General features: G+C 45.5%; 1 protein-coding gene and 1 long non-coding RNA gene across 2 annotated transcripts in view; one reads left to right on the top strand and one right to left on the bottom strand.

Moving 5' to 3' along the window:
* Positions 1–21471, bottom strand: part of GNA14 (G protein subunit alpha 14) — a 224165-nt gene that overhangs the window by 8206 nt on the left and 194488 nt on the right. The window contains exon 3 of the mRNA XM_003267443.4: positions 2882–3036. Coding sequence (XP_003267491.1) covers positions 2882–3036 — 155 coding nt within the window. The remainder of the gene's footprint in view (positions 1–2881; positions 3037–21471) is intronic.
* The window catches only part of LOC105738457, a 76717-nt gene continuing 71266 nt past the window's right edge, over positions 16021–21471 (top strand). Inside the window, exon 1 of the long non-coding RNA XR_001114260.2 lies at positions 16021–16053. This is a non-coding gene — a long non-coding RNA (uncharacterized LOC105738457). The remainder of the gene's footprint in view (positions 16054–21471) is intronic.

Below are 21471 nucleotides of genomic sequence, written 5' to 3'. Positions count from 1 at the left end.
CTTTCAGAGCAGGGAGAAATGTCCATCCTACTCAAAGGAAGTCACCCCCCACTCACAGTGAGCCCCACGCAGACACACAAATTCCATCAATGACTTTCCTGAGAGCCAGCGCCAGGCCAGGCTTCTCCATCCTTCCTACGACTGTTCTGAAGACAATATGGGTCAGAAGGACTTTCATGCGCCTTCTGGGACATCTGCAGAGCACTCCGTCTCTTCCTCCTGGGTTCTAAGCTCTATCACTTCTATTTGACCGGCGAGGGAGACAGTGGGGCTGGAAGGACCAGGATGTTGGAAATGGCTCTCTCCAACACCCCATCTGTCATCCTCCCTCCAGAGGCCCTTCTCCCTCCCACTCACCCTTGTCCAAGAACATTATATAATGGAGATACTGTTCTCTAAAGCTTTGCTCAATGAATTAAATAGTTTCTAAGAAAATACACAGGCGTAAAACAGGCCGAGGAGAAATTCAAAACAACAGCAACAAGAAAAAGTTTTCCTGTTGAAGACACTGGGAAACTATACATCTCCTAAAATAACCCAAAGCTTGCCTTAACTTATTTTTGGCCATATATTGAAGCCCTGAGCTTAAAACATATTTTTTTTTCTGTAGTAAAATAAGAGAATCCTTTAAAAAAAAAACTTTAAGGCCTTTCTAAAAGACATTTTTAGGTGAAATAACTGTAACTCAGGCCCTCGCTAACAAGAGTTGGAGATGCAGAGCCCCCTGCATAATGAGGTCGGCCCTGCCCTGTCCCAGCACCGCGTCAGGGGCAGAGCAGGTCCGCATGCAGGCTAACCAAGAGGTCACAGGCAAACCCTGTTCAACATATGCCTTCAGCTCCAGAAGCAAAGCTCTGGGGCAGCCTTCCACAACCCACCTCCCTGCCCAGATACAGTCCCAGGGCTTATCACTGTTTTTGCTGTACTTTGATATGTAATTATTTGATTTATACCTGACTTGCTCCACCAGACTGTACATTCCCTGAGAGCAGAGAGCACTGGTTGTATATAATACCTGCAGCCCTTACCACAGTGCCTGGCGCATCACAAGCACTCATCACATTGTCCAATCAGCAGACATCTCTAGCTGAGGGGTTGAAAACTGCTGGCCCAGATGGAGAAAATGTGCAAGTGCCTTGAGTCCGGCTGGTTTGGAAGGTTGGGCGACTGGGTTTAGGAGAGGCTGTTTTCTCTGTGACAGCTCTGAGTACCACCCTAGCCACGCCCCTCGTCCATGTCAGTGGCCTTGCCCCCGTGGTTTTCAGGGTTACACTGAACTCTGTAGCAGGTCTGGTGGGTCTTTTCGAAATGGATCTACATCAAGAGCCCTAGCCAGTCCCCAGGCCTTCACAGAGGCAGGTATCTCAGGCCATCTCAGGTATGGCTCAGGAACGTCGTACCTGTTCCTGGCTCCTTGAGCTGTCAAAGGCAAGCCCTCCTCCGTGGCACTCTTTCTTTCTTCCACCTCTCTATGCTGATCTAACACCTCAGTGGGGTTTCTTTATTTTCCTGCCTTGATGCTTTTTTGCATCTAAACATTCCTGTACTTAGATTGGTTGTGCCAACCTGGATTAATGATGTTAAACTCTCAGCCCAGGATAAACACCAAAGGAAGGCCATTGAAACCACAGGAGGTGACACTTCTGGCTTCCTTTCCTTCCCAATGCCTTGTCCAGCTCAATGCCTGCTCAGAGGGTGACAGTGGCACCCAAAGGGATGGAGGTAGGTCTGGGGAAGGGATTTCTGAGCCCTCAGAGGATGGAAGATGATATGGGACAGGTGAGAAAGAGCTGAGCTGCAGAAGCAGGAGTTATTGCCACTTTAAGAAGGACCCATATCAAACTATTTGCCCAGTGACCAGACTGAGGAGGCATTGCCCTGGGATATTATTATTTATTTATTTAAATTTTCTTTTCTTTTTTTTTTTTTTTTTTTTTGAGACAGAGTCTCACTCTGTCAGTCAGGCTATACTGCAGTGGTGCAATCATGGCTCACTGCAATCTCAACCTCCTAGGCTCAAGACATCCTCCCGCCTCAGCCTCCCGAGTAGCTGCCCAGCTAATTTTTGTAATTTTTGCAGAGACGAGGTCTCGCTCTGCTGCCCAGGCTAGTCTGGAATTCCTGCCTTCCACCTCTGCCTCCGAAGTCCCTGGGATTACAGATGTGAACAGTAAATGCCTAAGAAAGTGAAAATCTGTCATCTCTATGGGACAGTTTGCATGCTGGGACATCTAAATAGAAATCTTTTTATCTTCAAGGATTAATGAATTAAAAGTTGAGCTGTATGGATCCAAAATACAGTGTGTAGGCCTTCGCAGGCAGCCAATAAACAAAGGATTGAGCTTCCTGTGCTGCGAGCGCAGCCTCCTACCTGCGCCACTAGAGGGCAGCACCAGATCAGCAGCTGATGGGTCCACGGCCCCACTGCTCTAAACTTGACTTTAGATTTTAGGGCAATTGGACCTGCTGTCTTCTGATGGGGAAACGAGAAAGGCAGAGGAATATAGAAAGGAGGAAAGTAGAAGCCAAAAGCAAGGGTATTTCTTGTTTAAATCAGATAATTTCAGCACTCCAAAGGAGATCAGTCCCACTTAAGGGACCTCAGATTTGATTGAGTCTCATTGAAAACGACAGGCTTAGAACACAGCGAGAGCAGGTGGGTGTCGGCAGGAAGAGAGGTCTGCGATCCACGGAGTGACCGAGGGCTTTAGAAGGTGGTGAGAGATGGCACCAAGAGTTCAGGAGGGATACGGGAAAGCGGAGGCAGGTAGCACTGCCGCTGTGCACCGCATTTCAGCAGCGTTCAGCGAGAAGCTTCTTTGAAGTGTGGCCGAGTTTGCCTGAAAGCACCGCGGGCAGTCAGGCTGGGCTCTGTACTCACTATTTGGCAGAGTCCGACAGCTGGTACTCCCTCCTCCTGTCGTAACACTCCTGGATGCCTGGATCTTGCCAGAGCTGCTTGATGGCCTCCACCTGCTCCCTGGAGAGCATGGAGACCTTGTCCACTTCCACTTCTCTGATTATCTGGGCATTTTCCTACTCAAAGGAAAGAGAACCTTGCATCAGGCAAAGGAAAGGAAGCCAACCCATTGGCAATGTCGGTACAAGTCTTGCCCTGATCTGTGGATTCGGAGAGCTCTCACTAGTTATGGGGCGTGGTAGGCACCCTCCCAGGGGCCGTTCACAGCCAAGACACCCACTGCAGCCATGCTGAGTGGAGATGAGGTGGCTGCTTAGCTCCGTGGAGAGAGCCACCAACAGCCCAAGACCTGCAGCTTCTGTGCCCAGCCATGTCCTGGGCCAGTTTCACCAGCATTCAACAACACCCAGTCGTGAATAAAGAGTCACTGGAGCTTTCATCCTACCAGCAAACTTTACTTCTTCATTAACATATGACTCATTTGAGTATCTGCATAGCCAATGAGGCCATTTAAAAATGGCACACCAAGGTTTGGGTGGTGGAAGCCGGTCCACCTGGTACAGGCAATAAGGAGGCGCACTGTCTTTAGAGAACTGAAACACAATAACAACTAATCATCAGTCTGGGATTTTGTTCTTTCATTTAAAAAAAAAAAACAAAAAAAACTGGCCAGGTGTGGTGGCTCATGCCTGTAATCCCAGCACTTTGGGAGGCAGAGGCGGGTAGATCACAAGGTCAAAAGTTCAAGGCCAGCCTGGCCAACATGGTGAAACCCCATCTCTACTAAAAACACAAAAATTAGCTGGGCGTGGTGGCACGTGCCTGTAATCCCAGCTACTCGGGAAGCTGAGGCAGGAGAATCGCTTGAACCCAGGAGGCGGAGGTTGCAGTGAGCCGAGATGCTGCCAAGGCACTCCAGCCTGGCGACATAGTAAGACTCTGTCTCAAAAAAATATATATATAAATAATAATTGACTTTACTTTTTAGAGCAGTTTTACTTGCCAGCAAAATTGTAGGGAAAGTACAGCACATTCCCACACAGTCTGCTTTTTATTTTCTTGCATCACTGATACAACTCTTTCCCACTGGAAGCCTCCCTCCCAATGCACTACTCTCCCCACACCACTGATTATTATATTATCATATTTATTATTACTATGATTATTAAATAACTATCGCTCTATTACTATAGTAATTAAGGCCATTATTACTGTAATTATTACTATTACAGCAGTTACCATTTATTGGCTATGCACTATGTGCCAAGGCCTCTACATACATTATCTCATTTAATCAATGGGAGGCTAGCATGAGCCAGAAATCTTTCCAAACCTCAGAAAATGGAAAAGAAAGGTTGGCCTGCAGCCACAACATTTCCACGCGTTGGCCCCAGAGACTCAGCATCCTTTCCTTGGCTGCAAGTTGTAGCAGACAAGTGAATCCTGGCAAGAGAAGCAGGACCCCAGGCTCTTCTTCCCCCTCCCATCTTTCTGCATCCCACGGCAGTTACATCACCATGCAGGGCTGGCTACACCAGCAGCTGTGAGTCAGCAAAGCATCTGCTTGGTAGCTGGGATCTCAAGTGTAGATGGTACCTCCTAAAAAGTCACTTTTATCGTGCATTGTTGATCCTTATAATTAACCAACAGCAAGCCAGAGAAAAGGAGGATCTTACACATCCACTTGGCTCATCCTAACTAAGGACTGTGATTGAATTGATGTGACTTTTCCCCACACCTATCAGGAAAGTGAATGTAAACTCTTCCTGGAGACTGTAGGACCTGCAGGCAGGTTAGGGTCTCAAACAAGGTCCAGGCAGGATGGATTACTGGAAAATGCGCTGGACTGGGAATCAGGACCTGAGTTCTAAACAGTGTAGTTGGGACTTTTAAGGACCCCAACAAGTTACCTGCCTCAGTGTCCTCATTTGTAAAACGAGCCATGATTTCCAGGGGTACCTGAATTATAAAGTGTTACTTAAATGTAAGTAGAATTAGCCTTTACTATTGTAGCAGATGTCTAATAAGTATTTCTTGTTTGCAAAAACAGGACACATCAGTAGCCTCTAAACCCTGACTTCTAATCCCACCACTGGCATGCTGTACATCACGGGCCCTATTCTTGGCTGGTGAGAATGACGGATGGAGAACCTGGACAGTGTTTGTCCAGTGTGATGCAGAACAGCTCTCTCCCACGTCCTCCCCTCCTCTTGCCACCCTCTTGCTTCCCAAATAGGTCAGCTGTGCTGAGCTCTACTCTCTCAATGTAAAATGTCTGTTTTCCTCTCTGTCTTCATGGCCGGCCAAGAAATGTCATGAGGGCAGAACCAATGTCTTATTTGTTCTTATATCCCAGAACCTAGTGCAGTGCCTTCTATTGCAAATAATAGGTGTCTTCTACTGATATGTGCATTCAGTAAACATCTGTGGTGCATGTAAAATCCATCTACCTAACAAGACAGAAAATTATGAGAAAATAAGAGTGAAAGCATGCTAGGGTGGGAAGATGGAAGCCCGTGCAGGTCACAGTGGGAGCACACACAGAGCAGGTCAGGGCCGCCTCTCAGAGGAGGAGATGATGCTCAGGCGACACTTGGCCACTCTGTAATCCTAACTTGGGCCCTGGTGGCCCTCAGCATCATTGCTTCTTGTGGGCATGCCTCTTTTGCTGCTTTGCTAAGTTTCACTATCAAAATCAGGTTAACTGCTGAGCTTTAGTGCTGCAACGATCATCAGGGCTGTGACAAATGCATTTCTCTCTCTCCTTCTCACAAACACAATGTAGGATTGGACTTTAGGGTGAATGAAATGTGAGCGGAAATCACTTGTCTCTTTTGAAAATAAACATTATGGCCAAGTGCTGTGGCTCACGCCTGTAATCCCAGCACTTTGGGAGGCCGAGGGAGGCGGATCACCTGAGGCCAGGAGTTCAAGACCAGCATGTCCAACATGGTGAAACCCTGTCTCTACTAAAAATATAAAAATTAGCTGGGTTTGGTGGTACATGCCTGTCATCCCAGCTACTCAGGAGGCTGAGGCAGGAGTATTGCTTGAACCCAGGAGGCAGAGGTTGCAGTGAGACGGAGCTACTGCACACCAGCATGGGCAACACAATGAGACCCTGTATAAGAAAGAGAAAGAAAGAGAAAGAGAGAGAGAGATAGAGGAAGGGAAGGGAAGGGAAGCAAAGCAAAGGAAAGGAAGGGAAAAAGAAAGAAAGAAAAAAGGAAGGAAGGAAGGAAAGGAAGAAAGAAACTTTAAAGAGTCAGTGGGTAATGCACCACACTCATTTTCATCTGCTGTGGTGATTTTGGAAGCATGAGACAAGATGGTGCCTCCATCACCCAGAGCTCCTAAGTAACTACAATGAACATAGATATGCCCTCACTTGCCATGCTGGATATGTGGCATGAGTGAGAAATCAACTCAAAAGTTATCTTCAACAAAGTTAAGTAAGCTGAACTTCAGGGGCAGTTTGTTAGTGCGGCATGACCTACTGCACAGATCCTGACTGATACACATTGCAATGGATAAACCCCACCTTTGGCTCTTTTAGTAGAGAGAAAAAGTGGAACCTAGTGAGATATCAAAGAGGAAAGCAAGCTTCTACATGAAAAATGGGGAGTAGATATAGATATGACCTCCCAGGTCGCCGGGAGACCTCACCAGGAGAGGAAGACATATTGTCTGTTTAGCCAGGTGAGGGGAATTTGGAGAATCTGGCTTGAAAGAAGCAGAGAGCTCAGCCTCTTTGGAAACCCAACAGTAGAACTTGAATTCGGAGCAGACTGCACCCGAGAGGCCCAGAAGTACTTCAAGTTCGGAGGTCACTACCTGGTTAGTTTTCCTACCTGTTAAGATTTTTTTTTTTTAAAAAAAGACAGAGTCTCACTCTGTCTTCCAGGCTGGGGCACAATGGCGCGATCTCAGCTCAATGCAACCTCCGCCCCACCGGGTTCAAGCAATTCTCCTGCCTCAGCCTCCCGAGTAGCTGGGATTACAGGCACTCACCACCACCCCTGGCTAATTTTTGTGTTTTTAGTACAGATGAGGTTTCAACATGTTGGACAGGCTGATCTCGAACTCCTGACTTCAAGTGATCCACCCACCTCAGCCTTCCAAAGTGCTGGGATTACAGGCATAAGCCACCACGCCTAGCCGATTTTTTTTTTTTTTAAAAAACCTTTTATTGTGAAATAATATAAGACTTGCAAAGATGTGGGGAAAATGGTACAAAGACTTCTTCTATGCCTTTCAAAACTGGTCAACTGTGAACAATTAACTACTTTGATTTATCATTCGTCCTTTCTCCCTCCGTGTGTGTGCAAACACACACACACTTCAAACCCATGTGGGCCAACACACACATTTACTTTTTTCTTGAAATGTTTGAGAGTAAGTTGCAGGCACAATGCCACCTTATCTCTAGAGACTTAGTGTGATTTCCTAAAAACAAGGACATCATCTTGCATAATCACAGTATAATGACCAGCATCAGGAAATAGGCATGGACGCAACATTATTATTCATTATTAAAAATTACTCATCTTCAGGCCTCATCCAAAGTTTGCCAGTTGTTCCAGGAATGTCCTTTATCTGGTCTGCAGCCCAGTGTAGGATCATGTGTTGCATTTAGTGGTTGTGTTCCTTTAGTCTCCATTTATTTGGAAAAGTTCTTGGTCAGAGAAGTCATTTTTGTCCCTCTGAATGAGAATGGCCTAGCAAGGGTCTGTTCTTTAGTCACAAGTCATTATGAGGATGGCTGGTGGAGAGAGTGGCAGCTGAGGCCCCAGAGAATGTTCCAGGGACAAGTATTAGGAAGGGCAGAGAGGAAGGAGGGAGTACCCTGTTACCTTTATTTAAATACAATTTTTAATTGGAATATGGAATATGAAATGAATGACTTTCTGTAGACCCTTAACAATGTCTGTGTATTACAAGAGTGGAGTTGGCTGGATGCGGTGGCTCACGCCTGTAATCCCACCACTTTGGGAGGCCAAGGTGGGAGGATCGCTTGAGCCTAGGAATTCAAGTCCAGCTGGGCAACATGGTGAGACCCCATCTCTACAAAAAATATAAAAATTATCTGGGTGTGGTAGTTGTGCCTGTAGTTCCAGCTACTCAGGAGGCTGAGGTGGGAGGATTGCTTAAGCCTGGGAGGTCAAGGCTGCATCAAGCCAAGATCGTGCCACCGCACTTCGGCCTGAGTGAAAGAGTGAGATACTGTTTCAAAAAAAATAATAATGATAATCACCCAAAAGAGTGGAGTTTTGTGCATAGTTCCCTCTGGTTTGGCAAGCAGCTCATCCACAGGTATCTGGGTACTTTGATGGACCTGTTCAAACGACCTCTACAGCACCTGCACTCTGAGCACAAGGGGCCCTCATGCACTGTGGGGAAAGCATTTAAGGCCTGCTTCATCTCAGGGAAAGAGAAGACAAAGAGTCAGAAGAGGACAAGGGTTAGGGGAGATGTGACTTGGGTGGGGCGCATGCTGAGTCTGAGGTGGCCAGCATCTAAGTGAAGATGTCTAAAAGGCAGATGGATAAAATGGGTCTGTCTGTGGTTCACAGAGAGTCCTAGGCTAGAGAAACATCATGAGTTGAAATTGCCTAACACATTCATTTAATTGAAAAAAAAAAATCACTCTCAAAGGAGTAAATATTTTAGGAGCAAACTCAGTGATACAGAAACATGACCAGGCTCTCAAAATTGAGCTCATATCAGGCTTTCTCTTTTTCCTTTCTCAAACAAAATCACCATATTCACTGCTCTGACAGGGAAACCTGGAAAACAGATGTCCTCTGTGTGTGTTTCATTCGGAAATTCCCAGGCTAACAGTAAAAGGAGCTGCTGATGAAGTGGCGCCCTGCCAGTTTCACGCAGGGATCCACGGCTGCCGGTGACAGTCCCTGTCGAGCGTGGTGAGGCCCTCTGGCTGGGACCCAGAGCCCAGCAGGCAGCCCCGTCTCCACCAGATCCTCCCCACGGGGGTGCTTCCTGCCCTATGAATGCCCCAGGACAGCAGGGCTCCGAGCTCTCTGTTCAAGACTGACTTTCCCAGTTAAGCTAGAGTCCTTGTTCCTTTGTCAGATCATTAAGCATTTTGGTTAAATTTTATATTTTTAATTTCTATTTACTTATGTTTTAATTGACAAAATTGTATATATTTATGGCTTACAATTTGGTGTTTTGATATATGTATACATTGTAGAGTGGCTAAATCAAGCTGTTTAACATTTGTATTACCTCATATGCTTATTGTTTTGTGGTAAGAACACTTAAAATCTACTCCCTTAGCAATTTCCTTTGTTTCTTTTTTCTTTTTTTGAGATGCAGTCTTGCTCTGTCCCCAGGCTGGAGTGCAGTGGCACAATCTCGGTTCACTGCAACCTCCACTTCCAGGGTTCAAGCAATTCTCCCGCCTCGTCCTCTGGAGTAGCTGGGATTACAGGTACCCGCCACCATACTCAGCTAATTTTTGTATTTTTAGTAGAGATGGGGTTTCACTATGTTGGCCAGGCTGGTCCTGAACTCCTGACCTCAAGTGATCCGCCCACCTCGGCATCCCAAACGCTGGGACTACAGGTGTGAGCCACCACGCCCAGCCTGTAATTTTCAAATATACTATATATTATTATTAACTTAGTCATCATGATATACAATAGATCTGTTGAGCAAATTGCTCCTGTCTTAATATTTTGTTAATATTAATATTTACTAACATATTGATATGGTTTGGCTCTGTGTCCCCACCCAAATGTCATCCTGAATTCTAATTCCCATAATCCCCACGTGTCGAGGGAGGGACCTGGTGGGAGGTGATTGGATGATGGGAGCGGTGTCTCCCATGCTGTTCTCGTGATAGTGAGTGAGTTCTCATGAGATGTGATGGTTTCCTAAGTGCTTGACAGTTCCCTCTTCACACGCTCACACTCTCTCCTGCTGCCTGTGAAGAAGGTGCTTGCTTCCCCTTCTGCCACGGTTGTAAGTTTCCTGAGGCCTCCTCAGCCATGTGGACCTGTGAGTCAATTAAACCTCTGTCCTTTATAAATTACCCAGTCTCCAGTATGTCTTTATAGCAATGTGAGAACGGACTAATACACGTATTATAGATAATAAAAACTTACTATTTCAAGTGTCTACTGTGATGTGCAATATCAGCTTTGTAAAAATAAGTGAGATTAAGATAACATATATTATTAAATATAAGAACTCTTTGTAGCATAGTATTTCCAACTTTTGTAAAATCACCCCTCTTTAACGACTACAGAATTATACTGTGTTTTATGTGTCCAGAATTACACTATGTGTTCTATTAAAAAATATGAAGTAAAATTTCAATATTCCATAACCATTAGCTTTTGAAGCAAAACATTACATCATAAAGAAAATGCTAGTTAACTATGCCAGAGAAAGGAGTTTTTCCTATAGAAAATAAACAAGGAACTTCTGCTTCTGGTAAAGGAGGATGACTAGGAAATTTGAATCAACTCTCCCACTAAGGGCAGCCAGAAATGGCAGACAAAATATTTTGCAAATATGCTTGAAAGTAGTAGAAAGCTAACGCAGGCCTGGTGCAGTGGCTCATGCCTATAATCCCAGAAGTCTGAGAAGCTGAGGCAGAGGGATCACTTGAGGCCAGGAGTTCAAGACCAGACTGGCCAACATTGCAAAACCCCATCTCTACTAAAAATACAAAAAATTAGCTGGGCATATGATGCATGCCTATAATCCAGCTACTCGGGAGGCTGAGGCAGGAGAATCGCTTGAACCTGGGAGGTGGAGGCTGCAGTGAGCTGAGATCACACAATTGCACTCCAGCCTGGGCAACAGAGTGAGACTATGTCTCAAAAAAAGAAAGAAAGCTAATGCAAAGATGCAATAGTTAATAACTGCTAAGCCACCATACGGGGGAAGACAGTGCCCAGGCAGATGAGCCCTGCAATGGGGATGTTTTACTCCTGGGGCTTCTGTCAACTCTGGAAGGGACAGTTGATGGTTAAGCAGTTCTTTTTCCAACATCACAGGGTAGAGTGACAAGGATTGAGGTCTAAGGCTCTGCAAGAGCAAAAGGCCCTCATACACCCTTTGGCTCTGCATTAGGATTCCACAGGGCAGCCCTGAGGGGTTTGCAGCTCAGCCTGGAATCATGACAATCTCAGATATCTAGTACCTCCAGACACCTGGCAGAAGAAAAGGAAACTCCCTTTCGGAGTTTGGGAGATAACATCTTCCTCATCCTCAAATTATGTTTTCAAATACGTGTCCAGGGTACCAACCAAAATAATCAAGCATAAGGAGATGGGACAACTGCAAAGACAGATGACAAAAAAAAAGATGGAAAAGATCTACCATGCAAACACTAACCCAGAGGAAACTGGAGTCTCTCTACTAAGATAAAAGCAGACTTCAAGGTGAAAAGCATAGCTAGAGCTAGAAGAGAGGGACATTTCGAATGACCTAAAGATTTGGAAAAATATAGCAGCTCTAAAGTTTTATGTAGCTATTAACATAGGATCAAAATCTATGGAGAAAAATTTCACAGATGAAAGTGGAGAAATGGACAAATCTTCATCATATAGGGATTTGAACGTACCTCTCTCACTGAGAGTATAAACAAAAAACTCAGGAAAAATATAGACAACTCAAACATTATGATCAGCAAATTTGAATTTACAGATACCTTTTGATGCATTCAAAATAACTGTAGAATATATACTTTTTAAAAGCACACCTAGAATATTTATAAAAATACTTTTAAAAGCATATCTAGAATATTTAATTACTAAGACTTCATGTAAAAAAAATGGATTTCCAGCTTCTTTTGATCAATTTTCATCTTCTCTAGAAACTCTAAGCTCAGCAGGGACTCACCTCCCCACCTCCTGCACTGCAAGCTCACCGCACCCACTCTGCAGACATTTCAATATTAAACACTGGGCTAAAGCCACCTAGACTTCAATCTCCCACGCACTCAGAATGGAAGGAAGCTTTTTAAACCCAATTCAAGATTCAACAGAAATCTTTATTTCTACTACAATCTTTGTCCTTCTCTTTCCCTTCCTCTTTTCTCCAACAACAAAAATAAATAACAGAATTTACTGGCCACAAAGTGTTGGCATGAGGGGCCAAGTTAGTTACTTTATCTTTTCTTATCAGTCAAAACTTCAGTCAGGGCTGGGCACTGTAATTAATCCCAGCAATTTGGGAGGCCAAAGTGAGAGGATCACTTAAAGCCAGAATTTCGAGACCAGCGTAGGCAAAAAAACAAGACCCACATCTCTAAAAATAAAATAATAAAAACAAATTAGCTGAGCATGGTGATGCGTGCCTGTAGTCCCAGCTACTCTGGAGGCTGTGGCGGGAGGATCATTTGAACCCAGGTGTTAGAGGCTACAGTAAAGCTATGATTGCGCTACTGCCCTCCAGCCTGAGCAACAGACCAAGACCTTGTCTCTGAAAAAAACAAACTTCAGTGTGTTTCACTAAAAAGTCTCTTTCCAAAGGCTCCTGTGATAAAACACTTAAACACCTGTAGCTGCATGAGTGTGAATAATGCAGTTGAGAGATGGTATGTGTGGCCTTGCACCTTGCCGGCTTAGCTGAACCTACTGATGTTTCCCAGAATGCCCCACCACGTTTGGTTCTGGGTTAGGGCTGGCCACAGAAGAAATGGAAAGAGACTTGCAAGGCAGAAGGATGCAGCCACTTTCCAGGTCTGAAGGTCAGAGGCCTGCTTCTGCTTAAAATCAGCCCAGCTGATCTTCTGGTCAACCTCACAGGTGCCCTTAGCACATTTAACTCCTGCCTGGCTCTTCTCCTTCAGCTTCTCCACATCATGGGTCAGCTTCTCCACATCCTGGGGCAGGCACATGTACAGATCTGTGGCCAAGGGTGCCAGCTTCTTCCACAAGTTACCTGCACCGTCAGGATGGTGACACCTGTGCAGGTTCTAGTTCATCCCCCCAGAATCCACTTGGTTTTCGTGGGTTCTGCTTTGTCTTTGCAGGTTCCAGCCTGCCCTTGCTCTTCCCTGCTTTGCATCCCCGTTTTCTCCTTGACTGCCAGCCCTGCTGACCTGTAGCGGCCTCAGGCCCCCCGAAACATGCAGCAGCAATAGCCTTCCAGTGTCTTCTTCGCAGCTCCAGCAGCCAACACGGTTCAGTCCCCATCATGAGCCCATCGTTCCCCAGCACTCTGTGCACCTCCGATTCCCTGACACACAAGAGCTTCCATTATGGTCCACTCAATTCTATGTACAGACAAAATCCCTGATCACCTTAGGTCCAGGGGGAGGTAGCTTAGGGTTCAGTTGGGGTGCCCTAGATGTCCCACACTCAGCTGGGCACCAGCAGGCAGACTCATTCACCACTCAGTGCACAGCGTCCCGCCCCTGCTCCATGCCAGATCCAGGGCTGGCTGCTGGGAATAGAAATAGGCCCTAACCTTGAGGATTTCAGAATTACAGCTATCCTTTTGAGTAGGAATGACAACACAGCCCCACGCGAATGCTGAGCTCAAAGGAAAGGAGACATTTCAACTGGGGAGGAGTGAAGGGATAAGCCAACTAGTACTTCCCACTAGAGGTGGCCTGATGGGGGGGAAGGAGAAGGGGCTACATCTTCCCTTCTTGCTGCCACGAACATGGCTTCCTGCCTATGCTTGCCAAAGATTGCTTTGTGTATGGAGCAGGGGTACGAGAAAGGGACCAGACCAGCCTTTACTACATCACATTTCACATGTCTTTCTCTAAGATGCTCTGGAAAGCGCCTAAATCCTCAGTAGAACACAGTCTAGTGAAATTTTCCAAACAGCATCTGGTAGCCCAACTTCCTCAACACTCTCCAAACAAGGAATGCGTGTATTTGGCCAGTGGAGCTGCTTCTCAGAAAAGAGTTTTGGGGCCCAGCAAGGTGGCTCATGCCTGTAATCCCAACATGTTAGGAGGTCAAGGGGGAAGGATCACTTGAAGCCAGAAGTCCAAGACCACCCTGAGGCAGCAAAGTGAGACCTGTCTCTAAGAAGAAAAAAAAAAAAAGAAAAAGAAAAAAAATTTTGCCAGGCATGGTGGTACGCGCCTGTAGTCCCAGCTACTTGGCGGCTGAGGCAGAAGGATCACTTGAGCCTAGGAGTTGGAGGCTGGAGTGAGCTATGATCACACCACTGCACTCCAGCCTGGGCAACAGCGAGACCCCATCTTTAAACAATATATATTTGTTTGGGCCAGTTGATTGTATGTGCCCAGGGGCCATTAAACGTGGTCATGTTATATGGGAAGATAGAGTTTTCTGTCCCTGTCACCATCTTGTTCACTGTCTTGTTCCTTCCCTTCCTCCTCTAGTTGAGAGAGTTCTTTCAGTTCTTTAGCACAGAAAAATTGTTTTATCACTGACAGTCCAACTTAGCAAGAGGAATATCTCTTTTGTCTGTGACTATCTTCAGAATCTGCGGAGCCTGCTGCTGCGAGGACGGCAGGGTTTACTCCCAATTTTCCAGTGACCAGGGACCTGCTGGGGAAAAGACTGCGGCTCTGCAGGGAAGGGCAGAAAAGGTGAGTGACCAGAGCGGCAGGGCTCACGGGAGCTCTCAGACCAAAAGATCCCGCCACAGAGAAAGTAATAAATGCTTTGCCCCACCTGTCGGCTTCCTGCAGCGGCACAATCAGCTGTGAGAAATCTCATTCTCTTTCTGGTGTTGGATTATTTTCACGGCCCTTCCAGACAAGGAAGCATTACCAAAGGCTTGCAGTAATTCAACAAAACACCAGCAAGGCTTCAATTTAAGAACAGGTTGGTTTCAGAAACTTACTTGTACAGTTGGTTATTGGGAGCTCAAAGTGTTTTCCCACTAAGCCAGGATGGCCGCGGGTCCAGCACATCCTATTTTGCTTTCTTCGTGGGCTCGCGGGTCGTGCTGTGTCTCTCAGCATTCCTGGTGGACCCGTGTAACTGAGTTCTGAGTGAGGGAATTCAGGCTGAAGCAATGCATGCCATGACCGGGCCTGACTCCAAAACCTCCCATGCAATCCCCCTCCATCTTTCTTTTCCCATTCCTCAGGTGAGGGAGAGTGAAGGAGAAGGGGTGGGGGGAGATGCTCAAGGTGATGGGGATCTGGATTTTGAATGACTGGGGAGCAGAGCCCAAGTGCCACACCCCCACCAACTTATACTGAATTGACACGGATGTGACTACAAAATCAACTTCATTTTGCTAAGCCACTGAGGTTGTGGTACTGGTTGATTATTTTAACTTTAGTAAATTTTACTTTATACAGCCAAAGAGAGAGAGAGAAATGATGTTAGCATGGGAGGTTCTAGGCTAGCTTAAAGAAATCCATTTTAACCAGTGCAGAGATGAACTATCACACCAAGTATAAATCCTGGCTACAAGTTTTGGTGCAGTTCATGTACAATTTTTTTTTTTTTTTTGAGACGGAGTCTCACTCTGTTGCCCAGGCTGGAGTGCAATTGGCACAATCTCAGCTCACTGCAACCTCTGCCTCCCGGATTCAAGCAATTCTCCTGCCTCAGCCTCCCGAGTAGCTGGGATTACAGGTACACACCACCACGCCTAGTAGAGATGGGGTTTCACCATGTTGGCCAGGCTGGTCTCCAACTCCTAACCTCAAGTGATCTGCTGACCTCGTCCTCTCAAAGTGCTGGGATTACAGGCGTGAGCCACCATGCCCAGCCTCAATGTATAATTTCTGTAAAAGCTACTTATCTGTTATCTGCTCCTTTCTGCCACCCTACCTCACAGTGACTCTCTCTTCAAGGTCCCGTTTCTCAGACCCAAACTACAGTACTACTTCTTATGCATAAACTTTCTAAGACTGCGAGCACCAAAACCTCCTCGTCCCTCTCTTCCCCACTCAAAAAGTGCAGGCATGCCAGACAGGAGGCTGTTAGCCCTGGAGAGAACTCCATTTATTTTTCAGTTTCTTTCCTTTATCCAGATCTGAGCCCAGACATGGTATTATTAGAGAGGACAGGCTAATGATCCCTGACTTTCAGTGCCTTAACAGCACAGGCGTATTTTACAACCCTTTACAGTCCATTATGAGGTCACAGTAGGGGTGGGGAGGACTCTCCTCCACAGAGTTATTCAGGGATCCAGGCTCACTCCAGCAAGTGAGTACACCAACTTGAAGGGCCCTGGAGTCCTTCACTAGATTATTTGTACCCAGTCTGCAGGGGAGGGAAGAGAGCATGGAGCAGTGTTCAGGAAGTCTTATGGGCCAGGTCTGGACATGGTGGACTTTGCCTCTGGACACAGCTCATTGGCCAGAATTAGTCACAAGGCTCCCACTAAGTGCAAGGGAGGCTGGCAAATGTGGTCTTCCCATGTGTTCAGGTGGAAGGTGGAATGGGATTTGGTGAACGGAGAGCATACATTCTACTATTCAGAGAGTCTTGAAATCTCTTTCTCTTTTACTACATTGGTTTCTAACATTTGTATGATGCCAGTGTATGCTTTCATGTAGATCAGGGTAAACTGCAGCTGATGGGCCACATCCAGCAGACTGCCTGTTTTTGCTAATAAAGTTCTATGGGAAGACAGCTATGCCTTGTGATATTATCTGCCTGCTTTCAAACCTGCAACAGCAGCATCAAGCTGTTGACACAAAACCAGTATGGTCCACCAAGGCTAAATCACTTACTATCTAGCCATTTACAGAAAATGTTTGCTGACCCCTGCTACAAACAGTCCCCAACTCATGATGGTTTGACTGAACAAATTTCAGACTTACGGTGGTGTGAAAGCAGTAACCATTCAGTAGGATACTCTGAGTATCCAACCATTCTGGTTTCCATTTTCAGGTCAGTGTTCAATAAATTACATGAGATATTCAATTCTTTATTATAAAACAGGTTTTGTGTTAGATGATTTTGCCCAACTGTAGGCTAATGTGTTCTGAATTCGAATTTAATTCGAATTAAATGCATCCAAGTAGCACGCTGCTGTAGCCGTAATTCCTAATTCATTCATTCATCAGGCATGCGTGTATGCAGAACCCATAAACTCTTTGCCAGGCATTATTTGAGGTAGACATATGCAACTATGAAAAAAATAGTCTTTATGCTCAAACTTCTAGTCTTTATAAGAATGATGGTAAGAAGTGTGCAGAGTGTGGAAAAGGAACTTTTTAAAAATGTATTTAATTAGTGTAAAAAGCAAGAGAATCCCACCTAAGCAAATTTCCCCACTCTTCAGAAGTCTTAAACGGCAATTCCCAGAAATAATTTAGATTGTGGACCTGCCCCAACTGGAAGCATGTATAGCCATCCACCGCATAATGACATTTCAGCCAAGAGCAGGCTGCATATACGATAATGGTATGATAGGATGTAAGATTATAATGCAGCATTTTTACTGCATCTTTTCTATGTTAAGATACAGTTAGATACAAAAATACCATTGTGTTACAACTGCCTACAGTGTTCAGTACAGCAACACGTGGCACAGGTTTGTACCTTAGGAGCAATAGGTAACCCAGGTACCTAGACATGGTAGCCCAGGTGTGTAGTAGGCTAGACCATATAGGTTTGTGTAAGTGCACTCCACGATGTTCACACAATGATGAAATCGCCTAACTTTACATTTCTCAGAGGGTATCCCTTTGTTAAGTGATGCATGACTGTATGCAGTAACATTAAATAAAATGCCACCCAGTGGATAATCTTAGAATTGTTCTGATTCCCATTAACAGAATTAACAGAATTTTCCCCATTTCTTATTTCTTCTTTATAACTTCCTTAAGCAAGCCATGTTATCAAGTGCTAGTTCCCCCAAGGTTCAATATCGTATTGTTTGTTTTTACAAAGTCCATGCCATGTCAATCAACCAGTGGCCAGACGTTTCTAGAGAGCCTGAAATCCAAGACAACCGTGGAAGGACAGTCCCTACATTCTCCCTGGGGCACTGCTGACTTTTAAGAGAAACCAGTGGCCTCCCCAATCTTTGAAAAAGGCCTCGTCAAGGCAAATCCAAACAAATTCTCCCCCAATTCCCTGTCAAACTGGTTTCACACTCAAACCCCAATGCAAAGGGAAGGGAATGTTAGATTCATTAGTTTAACACCAGCTAGGCAGGTACAGTTGAGGCTGAGCTGAAGAATAAACATTAGGAAATAAAAGTTCTTTGATGGAAACATGCCAGAGCATAATCTCCCTCTTGAGAACCCCTCCTTAGGCCCAGGCCTCCTTCTAGACATTCGCTGTGTGTGCCTCACAGTCACTCAGACCCCTACCGCCTCCCTGCTCAGACAAGAACCTTGGAAACAAAGAGAACATGAGGAATTGGCAGTAGTTCATGGTACTGGACAGACTGGAAGCTGGAGCTGGGCCAAAGGACATTTGGAATTCTGGGATTCCGTGGGCTTGTGCATCCTCAGGGCATTTGTCCCAGGGCTGCAGGATTCTGGAGCTTTGGCATTCTGGTTGCCAGCTGGTGGGACTAAATAAATTGCCCTTTTCTGTCTCCACTCTGAATTCTTCATGGTCATGGTCTTGACTCTTGATTTACAAAATGGGATACACCAAAGCAAGATGAGGGGGCTGGCTCTGCCTGTGACTACACACTTCTGTTCCCTGGGGCTTGTGGTCAGCCCCAGCAAAACATCAAGTGCTTAGCCTTACCCGTGCACAGGAGGCTCTTAATAAAGGGCAGAGACCGTAATCCTCATCTTCATCCATCTCCCTCCGACCTTCCTAAGTGCCTGGGGGCTTACATGCCACCTCAAAAGAATGAAGAAATCTTGCCGATTCTCATCATTCATGATTCCATATTTGCAAATTCACCTACTTGCTAAAACCTACTTGTCACCTCCAAATCAAACTGATGGCACTTTCACAGTCATTCTCCAACGTGTACAGAGCAGCAAAAAATCTAAGTCACCTGAGGCACATGTTTCCATCTGAGATCAAACAAGCTCTGGTGCTGTAAAAATTGTCCTTCCTATAGTCTATCTAGTGGCCTGTGTTTGGGAATTTTCATCCTTTTTTTGGTGGCGATTTTGCTAAGATAGCACTTGATATGGTTTGGCTGTGTCCTCACCCTAATCACATCTTGAACTGTAGCTCCCTTAATCCCCATGTGTCATGGGAGGGAACTGATGGGAAGTAATTGAATCATGGGGTGGGTTTTTCTGTGCTGTTCTCTTGATAGTGAATAAGGCTCACAAGATCTGACGGTTTTATAAAGGGCAGTTCCCCTGCACACACTGTCTTGCCTGCTGCCACGTAAGACATGCCTTTGCTCCTCCTTCACCTTCCACCATGATTGTGAGGCCTCCCCAGCCACATGGAACTGTGAGTCCATTAAACCTCTCTCTTCTATAAATTACCCAGTCTTGGGTTTGTCCTTACAGCAGCATGAGAACAGAGTAATACGGCATCTGAATATAGTGTGACCATAAGAATGTGACGGCCCTATGGGGAACATACGTGTGTCAGATTAGCTTCCTTCAAGAGGACTTAAGATATTATCTCAGCTCATCCCCTAGTAGGGAGCTTTTGATGAATTTATCTGACCCTAAGGCCTCGGTTTCCTCATTGGTAAAATGAGGAGGGGAGGTGGGGGTGGTCTTTTCAACACTAGCAGTCTCTAGCTAAAGAACGTATTTTTTAATTATAAAGCTTCATAAATATTTATTGTTGTGGACATTCTTTTTTCAAAGTATAAAGGCAAACACGGCCACTGTAGTCACTCTTTTTAGAGTGCTCTAAAGCAATCATCATAACTATACTTAGCTGAGGATGTAAAGGAATGCCACTATTGATAAAGAGGTCTGTTCCTGGGATCCAGGGTGAGGCTATTCTAGGATGGCCCTGAAAATCTTGAGGATGACCAATGTGTAGGTCCCTCTCTCTTCTGTGAATCACACAGAAATATAACCAGGAAGACAGCCTCAAATCAAAATAACCAGGAAGACAGCCTCAAAGGCAGTTACCCCCAAAAGATAATATTGCCCCAAACTTTTTTCTCCCTCATCACACACATGTTCATTAGTCACCCTGGGGCTCTGGACCGCAGGTTTTTCCTTTTGGGTGGACAAGCCAACGTGCAGCAAAGCTGCTCAGCCACTCTCCCAAGCAAGAACCCGAGATTCTTTGTTGTAATCAGGTGCATAAGGAAACCTGTTGGGGTCAGTGCAAAGTGTCTCTCTCCTTAAGCATCTCAAAGTTACACAGACATTTAACCAAGTCTCCTATTTCCTGTCAAAAAATCCCAACCGAGCAACCAGATGAGCACAGGTAGGTGGTGAGTGACAGATATTTGTGCAAAAATTAGATGTGGTCTCGTGAAGTCCCCACAGCCCAGGAACATTTCACTCAGTCTAGTGAGCTCCATGCTCACTATGTGCTGGTTTCGCACCGCACTCTGGGGGAAGCGGATATAACTCCACAGAGGCTGACTTGAGAGACACGATCCAGTAAGAGGCTGGACTGCTTGACCCAGAACCCCATAGAAATACACTGGTCCTGTCAGCAGGTCTGAGATAGATGCGTAGCCAAGTGACAAGCTCCAGTACAGCCTTAGGATTCACCAAAGTCACCCCTACTCATGTGACGTGTGAGGCAGACAGATTTGCCTTTAAGTAGCAATAAAGAATATCTGCACTCCAGATCTTGGTGGAGAATTTAGTCTCTCTGCCACCTAACTCTTACCAGATTTTGAAACGAATAGTATCTATGGATGATTTTCCTGAAGTACACTCAGTCCAGTGATGCCTTTATAAGCATTTTCCAGAGTGGTATATTAAACAAAACACTACTCTACAGAACGTGGTATGTATCCTTAAAAAAAAGTTCCTTGATTAAATTAGTTTAGGACAAAGTCTGAAAAAGTTACCCAAGTTTTTTAACTGCAGAACTGCACACAATGTGTGTGTATGTGTGTATGTGGTGTGTGTATGTGTGTGTATGTGTGTGCATGTGTATGTGTGTGTGTGGTGGTGTGAGGTGTGTGTGTGCTGTGTATGCATATGTGTGTGGAAGTGTGTCCGTGGTGTGTGTGGAGGTGTATGTGTGTGTGGTGTGCGTATGTGTATGTGTGTGGTGTGTGGTGTGTGTGAGGTGTGTGTGTGGAGGTGTGTGTGGTGTGCTTATGTGTATGTGTGTGGTGTGTGTGTGTGGTGTATATGTGTGGTGTGTATGTTTGTGGTGCATGTGTGTGGTTGTGTCTGTGTGTGTGGCGTGTGTGTATGTGTATGTGTGTGGTGTATGTGTGTGGTGTGTGTGTGGTGTGTGTGTATGTGTATGGTGTGTATGTGTGGGGTGTGTGTGTGGGGTGTGTGTGTGGTGTGTGCGTATGTGCATATGTGTGATGTGTGTGGTGTGTATGTCTGGGTGTGTGGTGTGTGTATATGTGTGTGGTGTGTATGTGTGTACGTGTGGTGTGGGTGTATGTGTGTGGTGTGTGTGTTGTGTGGTGTGTGTGTGTATGTGTGGTGTGTGTGTGTAGTATCTGTGTATGTGTGGTATGTGTGTAGTGTGTTTATGTACGTGTGGGGTGTGTGTATGTATATGTGTGCAGTGTGTGTGTTG

The sequence above is a fragment of the Nomascus leucogenys genome, chromosome 1a (assembly GCF_006542625.1).
Source record: "Nomascus leucogenys isolate Asia chromosome 1a, Asia_NLE_v1, whole genome shotgun sequence".
Lineage (NCBI taxonomy): Eukaryota > Metazoa > Chordata > Mammalia > Primates > Hylobatidae > Nomascus > Nomascus leucogenys.
The sequence above is the reverse complement of the archived record's forward strand: the minus strand, read 5'-3'. Positions and strand labels throughout refer to the sequence as shown.